Source organism: Micropterus dolomieu, unplaced genomic scaffold (genome assembly GCF_021292245.1).
Source record: "Micropterus dolomieu isolate WLL.071019.BEF.003 ecotype Adirondacks unplaced genomic scaffold, ASM2129224v1 contig_14369, whole genome shotgun sequence".
NCBI classification, from domain to species: domain Eukaryota; kingdom Metazoa; phylum Chordata; class Actinopteri; order Centrarchiformes; family Centrarchidae; genus Micropterus; species Micropterus dolomieu.
Genome location: NW_025743355.1, coordinates 1 through 12028, shown reverse-complemented (window position 1 = coordinate 12028; position 12028 = coordinate 1). Strand labels below are relative to the sequence as shown.

Sequence of the window (12028 nt, the reverse complement as noted above, 5' to 3'; positions counted from 1 at the left end):
TATAAATTAGAGTATTATTACATAATTCAACATTAAATAGAAAGTATAATGTTAGTATAATAATATATTTACAGGTTACACTTGATTTGGATAATCTGCCTACAGATAGTTTATTAGTTGAGATTCAGCTGTTTCACAAATAAAACCATTTTCTGATATTAGCCTAGACCACTGTGGTTAAGGTTTGATTAGTGCTAATGTTTGTGTATTCATTATAATTTCAGATAATAGTACAGGCTACTATAGCTTACCATTAGTAGCCTAACATTAATTCCAGTTGGACAAAAGAGCAGTTTCATTTTTTTTGTTTATTTTCAGTCATTAAATTATTGTGCAAGAAAGATGCTCTACATGCTGGTTAGTCTCTCATTTGTTTATGCAGAGTCTTGTCAATAATAAAAGTTGAGTTCAACATTTCCAAAAATTTGCAGGAAAAACCCTGAGTGTGTTTGTGCAGGAGCTTGTCTGTATGTGTATATTCATACAGTAGAATATATGTATCTTATCAGCTTGGTTTTCATACTTTAGAATTGTTGCTATATGCAACCTGCTACAGTATACTAGGTTGTATATACAGTACATATACAGTTTATGTTGGTTTGGGGCTACAGCTGCTTTGTCTGCTTCATGTTTGTGTGTGTGTGTGTGCTGCTTTGTATTTTATATGTTTGAGTGCTGGGTAATAATTTTGGATAATATTATTGTTGATCAACTTTTAGTGTGTAATATTACAATCTTATTACATTTTTCTGTATCCAAATTAATTAATCCATACAAATGTTAATTAAAAACTGACTAAAGTAGTTACTGAAGTTGTCATTGTCTGATGTAATACAGTTTAAACACTTAAACAGTTAAGTGACTTAAAATAAATCCCAAATAATATATAGAAATACAGTTTATTAGGTACAGCTAGCTAACTAACTCAGAGGTTTTCAAGGTGGGAGGCAGGCCTCCCCACGGGGAGTTAGTTATTACATTAGTTATCAAAAGGAGATCACGTAGAATAGAATCAATGAGGGTATGCTAATTAACTGAAACACCTCTCTGTATAATGCAGTACAGTTCAACACCACCAAGCTGCACCCTCAGTAGAGTTAATACAGTTGAATCAACACCTAATAATGTTATATTATTGTTATTGGAACTGTACGTAGTCATGTTGCTGGAGAACCTAGAGGAGAACTGATGATTCTACCTGATGATTAGAGAAAGAAATGTAAAAAAATTATTGGTTTATTCTAGACTCCCTTACCGGGAAACAACATCTCTGTGGTGCATTTTCTGTGGGCTTCTGCTCCTTACCATCTTGATCGCTATATTTTGTGAGTTCTCCCTTTTTTTCAGCTTCTCCATGAACTGATTTTAACAAGACCACTGGATTTGATTTATGGATATCTATTTATGTATATTCTTCAGAGCATTTGTTTCTTAGGAAAGAGGTTCATACATCAGGTGGTGAGAGACGGTTATTTGCTTTGTCAGAACAATGTGTGATTTTGGTTTCCATGTTCCCATCACTTGATGGGCAAGTTGATGGAATGCACCCCTGTCCTGCTCACTTGACCGTGTTTTCTCTAGGGCGAACCAGAACCGTTTGAGGAGACCAATGTGGACCGTCTCATGAGCTCTGTGGGTTATGGAGGTGGATCTAATGGCACCGGGAACGGCAGCTTGGGGGTGAAAGCTCACCGTGGCTCCGACTCCTCCACACTCAGCTCTCAGCCATCCATTGACGAGGTCCGCACGCAGATGCATATGTTGCTAGGCAACGCCTTCAGCCTGGCACCTCCGGACCACGACCCCCCGTCTCCTCCAACCAAGTAAATTTACGTTTTTCACTGATTATGTATTTCTTAGCACATCTGCATGATTTACAGTATTGTGTAGGAAAGAAAAGAGAAGAGAGAGGCGCCCTGGTACATGATTTGAAATCCCAGTGTTTAAGAGCATACATCCCACTCTAAGCTGTTTTTCACAAAGTAGAGTTTTCAGAGCATGTCTGCTTGGTTGTACACAGTACTCTGGAGAGAGTGGGTGTGTATCTCTCTACTAAACTTGTTTTGTTTTTTTTGTTGACATTCTTCTCGCTCATCAGCAGCCACCACCATCACCACCACCATGCCCACAGAGCCTACAACCCATCCCACACCAGCCACTACAGTGACGGGGTGACCAGTGCCCCAGGGACCATGAACCATCCCTGTGGAGGCAGGCAGAGGAGCACAGGCTACGAAGACATGCACCAGTGTAGCCTGCCCAAACCGGTAAGCACTAGCAGGAGGTTTGAGGCTTGACTGATCTCACTGACAAAGAGGACGCCACTAGAGATATGGATTCAGAATATTTTATTGTATATTATGGATGGAAAATAGCTAAGATTATATACCAGAATGGATTAAGGGTCTGAATGGAGGGATGCAGGAATGTAGGGATGAGGAAGCAGAGTGAGGGTTCGAGGGATGTGGGGATGAGAGTCGAGGTTAGGGAGATAAAGGGTGATGAATGAGGGAATGAAAAGGTGAGGGATGGAGGATTTAGGGGACGGATCAGGGTTGTGGATGGATGGATTGATGGATAGAAGGAAGAGAACGATGGATCGGTGTCAGCTGGTGGCAGGTAAGACAGGAGGGAACCAGGGGAGTTGAGATTCTGAGTGTGCTCTGCTACGGATAGAGCCTCCAGTGGTTGCTGCATTCAAACAAAAGCGACAGAAAGTGTGAGAAGAGAAAAGGAGAAAGGGGTTTGGGTAGAATGGATGTGAAAAATGAGTCAGAGGGAAGAGAGATGAGGTGTGCTTAAATACTTTGAGCGGAAATGGGATGTGTTCAAGTCGAGGTCTTTGTTACCAAACCCAGTCATAAAAATTTATTTTTATAATTAATCTGTTTCTCAGATTTCAGTTTCCACACCAATACAGTGGAGGTGAATGTAATTACATTTCAGGTGCTCACAGCATTGAAATACATTCAACAGCAACGTCTTTCCTATAGTATATGATAGACTTTGCTGTCAGTGGGCTGTTTGTTTCAGAAGAAAGTATTTCCAATATAAACCACTCACAGTAATGTCTATGGAGAGTACGGATTAGGATAAGTCTCCATATGATCTGTGGCATGGATTGGACCTGATAGACTAGATGAGAATAGAATTGAAAATTGAACCTGGATCTTTTTTGTATATAAAAAAAATTACATGAAATGATTATCAATTCTGCTTCTCCTTATAGATATTACTAGTACAAAGTTGGCTCTTTAGCTGCTTAATGCTCCACCATGTTAACCAGCTAGTTGCTAACTTTGTCTGCTGTTTGGTGCTGGGCAAGTAGCATACAGTTGGTTTTCAGAGCTGAAAACAGCTGCTGCTGGAAACAGTGCTGCTGTGACCTGTGAAAGAGAATCAGAAAAGGGAGGTTGTGACCGAAGAACCCGAAATATGAGATAAAAGGCACCAAAACACTCTGTAGCTAGAGCTGAGGGGAACTGCAGGGTTGGACAGTGATTCTCTGTGGGCTTACCTCTCACTGACTGCTTTTACATTAAACACGTGAGCCACTGTTTATGTCAAAATAAAAATATTTAATTCAGTCAGGCTTATTTTTCATTACTACTGTTGATTAGTTTAACCTGTGACAATTTTCTGTCATTGAGTTTTGATTACAAAGTTATGAAATAAAAAGAATATTATTTATATAACATTGTATTTCTAGTGGAGTCCAATGTTGCACAAAATAAGAATACTCAAATGAAGTACAAGTAATATTGTACTTAAGTTTAGTACTTGAGTTAGTGTACTTAGTTACTTTACACTTTTTTTTGTTTTTATTTTATGCCACATAAGCGTAAGGATATGCTACTAAAGGTTGTGCAGAACAAGTCTAATAGTGCAGTTTAAAAATGGCTCTTTGAGCCTGTCAAGGTCGTGAATATTCATTTTTGCACACATTGAATTGTTATCAGTGGATCGGGCCATGTAAGGAACATTTCATAAAACCAATGTCCTTCAGTTTTTACAGCACTCATTAGATCCTTTAAAATGTTTGCACACAGACTTGCGCAGAGAGGTTGGACAGTCAGAAAAGCTGCCATCAGTGCTGTCGGTGTGTGCATTGCCAACATCTGATCAGCAGGGGAGAAGCTTTCCAGAGATTAAAAAGAGAATTGAACACCCACCAATGAATAAAATTGCCTCTGATCAGACATCTATGTGATTTTCTAACCCTTTTTTTGTCAAGATTAGTTAGTTGTTCCTTCCACTTGTCTTCTGAATTTGGCTTAAGGTAAAATTGTATATGTTGTACTCATACTGTAGCGTCCAGATACTAGTTAAATATATGTCTAAATTAGATTTGTTGCTTCTGCAGGGTTTCCGGTTCACCCAGCTTCCTGATATGGGCATCGGGTCTCCCCCGCCACTGATCCCCTCAAGGCCAGGACCACCACCTGGGACCTCGCTACGACGGTACCCAGCACACATACACAGACACAAATATAGACTACAGGCAGTTGAATGAGAAAATATATTTTAATAAAGTAAATGAAAACTCGACTGTGTTGAGCATGTGGCCCATAATTATATTCAGAGATCACACTTAAAGGAAATGTTCACATATTGCATCTCTTTTTAGCCAATCAAAAAGCAGCTCTGTGGCTAATCACTGTACCAGACAAATAGATGAATTCTTAGTGCAGATCGCGCAGAAGAATACAGAGTAAAAAAAAAGCTACAGAATATTAATCAGCATCATTTGAACTGCCTGCCCTCCACATCCACTCTCTCTCTCTCTCTCTCTCAAGCCCATATGTTAGTCGGCATCGTTTGAACTGAGCAGCTTCTTCATTTAAATGCTGTTGCTGTGTGCACCGTGTTGCTGGGCACTTTAGCACTGCAGAGAGTGATTGACTGTGCAGCAGCTGTAGATTGTGTGGAGGGGCATGTTTGCCATCTAGTGGACAAACTGAGAAAATAACACTTACAAATAAACACCTTCCAGCTGTGATGCACTGCAGACCGACGGGGAAAACTCAACACTGCAAGAAAACACATATACGTCATTTAGATATTTAAGAACTCACTTAGATATAATACACATTTTGTATGTTTGTATTTTGTACGACAGAGACAGCTCAGTTGGTTTTACAGTACTCTAATACCTGCTAATTTAATTTTGAATTAGAACTATGGATGTGTGACCATTAGTCTTGCTCTAAAACCAGAAACAGTAATGTTTTAATAATCAGTCAGCTCATCATACGTCAGTTCCTCTGTGCCCTCAGGTGTGTGAGTGCAGCATTTAATTCCTCTTTAGTATGCACTGTGAGGCATTACTGTGCACAGCGCATTATGGTCCTGAGCCCTGCCAATGACATCATCTGCCCTCAGGTCTCCTACAGTAGTGTAACATGTATAGTATTTAGTATTTCTACAGTGCAGAGGAGGGTGCTACAATGTAGAAGAGGTAGAAAAGGATATTGACAAACCTTTCACAGTGAAAATGTAAAATTATGTTTCTATACAGAGAGCAATAACAAGTCTCTGGAACACTGTCTTAGCTAGGACTTTTCAGATGATGAGGTTATGAGTCCAAGAGAAGAGCCCTGAAGTCCATGAAATTACAAGCAGGCATCAAAATGAAAGTCTTAAAAATGTTTGGATTTTTCATATTGTATTTAAAGGGGTCAGCTGTTGAGTTATATTTTCTGTCAAGATGAAGGTCTAGTTGTAAACGCAAGGCCTTCTCCTTATTGCCAGGAAAAAAAATCTGGTGGGGAAATATTGAATCCTTCATTTGGCCTAAAAGTAGGGTCCATGTTTGCCTGCTGCAAACACCGCCGCTTTAAGTGAACTTACTCATGACTGGATTGGGAAACTGTGGGTTGACTTACCGAGTTGAATACATTCATACCCCTACCTTTAGGTGGCACGATGGCCCAGTGGATAGCACTGTGGCCTCACCGCAAGAATGTCTTGGGTTCAAACCCCTTTTTGTGTGGAGTTTGCATGTTCTCCCCGTGTCTGCGTGGGTTTCCTCTGGGTGCTCTGGTTCCCCCCCCAAAAAAACATGTTAGGTTCTCCAGTCAGTGCCACTGACAAATGACATTGGCTCAGATCTGGAGTTGGTACCTGGGCACCGCACAGTGGCTGCCCACTGCTCCCTTGAGGGATGGGTTAAATGCAGAGAATGAATTTCGCTACATGTATTTGTTTTCATACAATCTAAATAGTTTATTACCTTATGACAAACAGAAGAAAGAGAAGAATGTTTTGTATATAATTAGTTCATAGTTAGTGTGCAATTTATGAATTTTGTGATTAAAATACATTAACTGATTAAAAACCGAATCTGATGTGCTGAGTAAACATGTCAACTGACCTAATTAACACATTTTAACTGATTGTTAAACAGCTTTTATCTTTCAGATTTCAAATGACAGTTCAACTGCTTTCATGTTACTCACCAACTCAAATTTCACTGCTGTAATGGCTTAGATGTTGACTGTAATGTATTATTTACTCTTCAAGTGTCAGTACTTTCATAACTAAGATTGATATTTCAGCTGCTTTCACCTCTTTCTCTGCAGTTAACAGGTCACCTGCTTTCAGTGCTTACATACAAACAGACAACTCAACCCTGTCTTCAGGGCTAAAATTTAGTGCTGGGCAACAATTAAAATTTTTAATCACGATGAATTGCATGATTTTCTATGATTAATCGCATTGTTACATGCAAAATTGAATAATGAATTCTAAAGTAGTGTATTGCGCACTTTTAATTTAAATGTTCTGCTGTATACACAAAAGTGCAATAACATGTGGTTGGCAAACACTTTAAACAACTAAAAAGTTGCTTTTTACCAGCAGTATTCCCTTTACACAGTAGCAATAAAATATTTCTTGTAAATCTCAACTTAAACATTAATGTAATCAAATCAAATATTAAACCAAAGCTATTTGTCACTGCCAGGGCATTACCTTTTATCTAGCTTGTTAAAATAAGTTACCATCAGAATCCAGAGGTACGATCATAACATCATAACAGGCACCTTCTGAGCAACAGGTCAACATATATAAATCTGTTTTCAGATATCAACAGAAACTTTTTTCTTTTATCAGGGAGCAGCAGAAACAGCCTATGTTCAGCAGCAAGTGTCCCTGTTAGAGTGAGGTGAAGTGGTCGAGCACAAGGCGTAGCGACAAGCGGGCGAGTTCCCCTGAAACTGTCGTGGTTGTGCTCGCCTCACGCACACGCCCGGCCGCCGCTGAAGTTGAATTTCCTTGAACTTTTTGTACGCGACGCGGCACACAAATCATTGGAAGAGAGACTGATCCTCGCTGTTTGTGAGTTTCCTGTGTGTTTAACTAAATAGGACATCAACAGGAGGGAATTCACATGACAGGGCATCCCTGCAAAACTAGATGAAGGCCTCTCAGGTAAAGTTATGTAGCCTGTAATTTTATCTTAAATTAAAAAGGCTACAGCTGTGTAGCGCACAGAAGCCGTTGCCATGGTTACTATCCATAGAGCGCCTGCCGTTTACTCGCGGAGCGCTTGTCTCCTGTTCACCTGAGAAGCAAAGAGCGACCCCGCAGGGCCAAGCAACTGCGTTGTGATTTTAAGAACATTTCGTAAGACCGACATCTTCCCCAATACTAATCAGCATGCAGTGTGTATCTATCCACTTCACTATGGCATTTGTTCGTATGTCTTGCTTTTGTTTATCTACTTCTCCCACACGCTGCTTCCAGCCTAGTCTGCTGAAGCCTCCCTCCAAAGCTTGTTTGGGTGGGTGATTTGCAGGATGATCAACATCCCGCCCCTCCTGTGACCCATGGTTTGACTGCATGTGTATTCAGAGCCAGTGAGCAACGGACTTTCAAAATACTTAATACTGTGTTAACGTGCGATAAAATAATTCTCGTTGTTAATTAATTAATGCGTTAACGCGATAATAACGTGTTAATGTGCCCAGCCCTACTAAAATTTAAATTGCTTTCAGTGATTACACTTTAACAGACACTTCAAACCCTTTCAGTGCTTCAACCTTAAATTAAAACACCCATACATGCAAACATGCTGTTCACATTTTAAACTGTTTATACCCAGAAAATTTAGTGCGAGAAAACCTTTCTAGTATATTTTTACACAATGCGCAAACATCTCCTCCTCACCTGAGTGCAGACTTCTCTCTTCTACGTGGAGCTTTAGTTTTGTGCTGCTATATTCAACAACTGCTGTTAAAAGCATACAAATGAATTTGGTTGTCGTCTGTACCTCCTCTCCACTGACAGCTCCACACCTGATGTGAGTCTGAAGCCTCGTGTGTCGGAGGCCTCAGAGCTGCAGGCCCAGCAGCACAACGGCGCTCCGTACCTGCCACTGTCCAGGACCCCCTTTCCTGCTGTCACTGTCGACCAATCCATCACCACCTACTCAGGTATGACAGGGGGTGTTGAAGTGCAGATAGTAGCTGTGATTAAGTTCATTCATTCATTGGCTAAATCCATTTTTACACCTCACAGGAAACCCAATAACAGCAGTCTACGCTATATCAGCCAACCGCCCGGGTTACTCAGACTACTTTGTAATGTCACCGCCGTCCTCATACCGTAGCCCCTCCTGGATGTCCTACCCGCCCGAGCCAGAAGACCTGCCACGGCAGTGGAACGACACACCGGTGAGATACATACAGTTCCTGTATAATGTAGTTTAATACATGACAAGCTGCAAACATTTTGTGTAACAGTGTTTTTTCAGTGTGTGAAGCAGTTCTTCTCTTCTCCCTGCAGAACTCACGTCATCTTGAAACCATCTGCTGAAGTCATCTGCCTGAGTGACATGTCACTGAGTGGAAACACCCTTGGTGGGTCATATCATTCATTTCATTATGTTGCCATGCTTGTTTAGTAAGTGGAGAATTATAGTTAGAGTACTCCATCGTCAATAACTGAAATAGACGACCTGATTTGCCTGAATGTTATTTTGGTTTCAGGCTGGGTTTTGGGCTTGAAATCTTCATACACACAAAGTGACAAATTGAAATTTCACTTGAAGCACATTACAATTAGCTGACATTTTTAGTGATCTGTCCCTGGGCTTGAGTTTTTTAAATCTACATTAAAAACATGTATCATAGCATATACGCAGAATAATATACTTATCAACATATTTATATAGGAATACAACCTACATTGCCTCTGCTATAATCCAGTTTGAATGAGTTTTCACGCACAAGGATGCACACGCACTGAACTACAGGTGATGATAACATGCGAAGAAACGCAGCGATACGCCAATAAAGACATGGAATAAGAAGACTGCTAGTAAGCAAGCAAAGATGTAAACAGTGCAGCTTTCAAATAATTCGCCTTGCAAATGATTTATGAGGAAGCAAATGCACTCAACAAGGATACACATTATACCTTTTGATGAGTAACACTGAATGTAAACAAGATAACTCACAGGGCAACTTTAACAATCCAAAATCATGTAAATCTTATAACATATTACTTAAAATCAGTTTGTAAACCTTTTGTTTAAATGTTTGTTTGCCTGGTCGGTTTTGTTTCCCTGGTCTAAAAGCCTTTGGCAAGTAATTCCATCCAGACAGCAACAATATCTCTTCTGGAGTTTCAGACCTGCCTTCAGTTAAAAGGATGACAGGATCAAATGTCTGTAATGATGCTCAGAGGAAGGCAATGTTGTACCTGCACTGACTAAAACTATTGAACTGAGCATACAATTGAACAACTGAACTTAACATACAATGAAACCCCTTAAATTTGATGAAAATACAGAAATAAAAAGCAATAATAAGGAATAACAAATACTAAATAAATGATAGGAAGATTAGCACATCCCACAAAAACAAGAAGGTGTTATTGATTCTGCTAAATATTTCCCGTCAAAAAGCCTCCAGACCTAATTATGAGATCTTTTAACTGCTGTCGCACCACAAAGTGACATGCGCTCATCCACACGTAATAGATGGGGACAGAAAATTGGTGATATCGTTGCTGTGCCAGTTGGTCTTAGACTGTAGCTGCAAGCAAACCATTTACCCAAAGGTCGGCCTGGCATTTTGTTCACTATTGCACTCCATTTTGTGCAATAAAAAGTAACTGATAAGGGAGGGATAATACAGCTCTCCGAGATACGAGCTTGCTAACAGCCAGTTAGCCTAGCCTGATCGCTAATTAGACACCATTTATTTAAAAGATGTATTCCGCAAACCATTGCTCTTTGGTTGAGCAGTTTATACTCCCAACAGAGGAGGTCAAATACAAGCGGATGGTGCAACACAGCTAATAAGCTATGATAGGCTTTTTAGCTTTAGCTTCCTCTATTGTGGACTCTTCTGGCCGTCCGTTTCCTAAAAGGTCAGCTTTGTCAAGACAGCTTGCTATTGGTCAACAGCACAAATTTGTGTGTCAAAGTTCACCAATGAATTTCGCCATTTTAAATCCCGCTGTGTCCAGGCCTTTACACATTACACTGACAGGAAAAGTCCCAAATAGCAGCAGCTGAGTGAACATTCAACATAAATCTGTAATGTAATGGCAGGTCATTCGTATTTGTTCACTGTCTTCTCCTCCAGGTGTCTCTTTGGATAGGCAGAGGACCTCTCTCTCCCTGAAAACTCTCTGGAGCTTTATCACCCCTCCTTCACTTCACTTCCTCTCTGTTTCATTCAGCACCAGTGGATCCCCTCCCTGCCCCCGCCTTATCTCCAGCTTCCTCTCTCTCCACTGGCCTGGCCTTGATCTATCCTCTCTTAGCCCGCTTCATCTGCAGCTCAACACGTTTCTCAATCTCCAGAACTCCTCTGCCCCATAACCCCCATCCCCCGGTCAAACCTCTGCTTCAGTCTCCTACCAATGCAAACGTTCAGCCATCCTTTCTGTATTCTTTCTGCTCCCTGAGCCCCCCTTGGCCTCATAGGCTTTTGCTGGCCCCTATGGGCCCCTTGTCATTATCTCCATGTAGACTGCCTCTTCTGTGGTGATCACCACTGTACAGAATGAGGCCCCTCACACTGCTGAACTGAACTGAGCTGCGTGAAGCTTTACCGTGCCACCCTGCATAATTACATGCGTGTGCAGAGTGGATAAACAGGGTGTGTACAGTACAGTGTCATGTGCAGTGTGACAAGGGCAACCTTCCAACTAGTTCTCTGCCCCAGCAGTCATCGTACAGTAACTGCCATCTGGCACACAGCGCTGCATTATCAGTACAGTAGTGCCCCAGCCATGGCCAGTAGTCTACTCCTCCTCTGAGCTGGACTGGACTGGATAATCCTGGACTTGCCCATAAGGTCCACCATAAAGCCAGGAAAGCTGGACTGACTTAAAACTGTGCTTTTTTTTTTGATGAATCCAAATTCCTATGTAAACCTTCTACAGCTGGTTAATATGTGTATTTTAAATTTAAGTGAGAAAAAAAATCCAATGAAAAAAGAAAAAAAAACTCTGTCTTGAACTGTCTCAACTTCAGTTTTTGGATATTTGTGTGCTTTTGTCTTTTACTTTTGTGCATTGATTATTATCAATGGATTACTGTACAAAAAAGATGTAGTGAGTGTTTCCCTTTCACTCACCTTATTTCAAGGCAAAAAAAAAAGGCATTCTTCAAAACAGAGAAATCGGCGGCTTTGTTGTCTGTGGTTATGATGGCATTTCTGTACTTTTAAAAATAAATGCTTTTTTCTTTCATCAGTTTCAGCAATGAAAACAAGAATTAGTCACTATGTTCTGTCGATCATCTGATTATGAAGTTTTGTCTGCTAACCATTACGCGGACCTGGGTCAAATACACTCATTGAAATCCCACTCACATGCAGTTCCGTTTTGTAGCTTTGCAGCCGCTGCAGGGTTTGTTTGACTCTTCACAAAAATGACAGATAAAAACATTTACCATATGATGACTTGGATTAGAATTGATTTCAATTCTGGTTTGACTCAGATCTGCTACAATTTTGTGAACACACCAGTATTCTTAGAAAAACAGTTCTTTTACTTGAAAGATGTCTAC

General features: G+C 40.5%; 1 protein-coding gene across 1 annotated transcript in view; it reads left to right on the top strand.

Moving 5' to 3' along the window:
• LOC123966833 (UPF0606 protein KIAA1549L-like) overlaps positions 1 to 11979 on the top strand; it is a 32350-nt gene extending 20371 nt beyond the window's left edge. The window contains exons 7-13 of the mRNA XM_046042941.1: positions 1582 to 1823; positions 2099 to 2267; positions 4364 to 4461; positions 8290 to 8435; positions 8521 to 8675; positions 8788 to 8861; positions 10596 to 11979. Coding sequence (XP_045898897.1) covers positions 1582 to 1823; positions 2099 to 2267; positions 4364 to 4461; positions 8290 to 8435; positions 8521 to 8675; positions 8788 to 8817 — 840 coding nt within the window. The 3' untranslated portion in view covers positions 8818 to 8861; positions 10596 to 11979. The remainder of the gene's footprint in view (positions 1 to 1581; positions 1824 to 2098; positions 2268 to 4363; positions 4462 to 8289; positions 8436 to 8520; positions 8676 to 8787; positions 8862 to 10595) is intronic.
• The last annotated feature ends 49 nt before the right edge of the window (positions 11980 to 12028 follow it).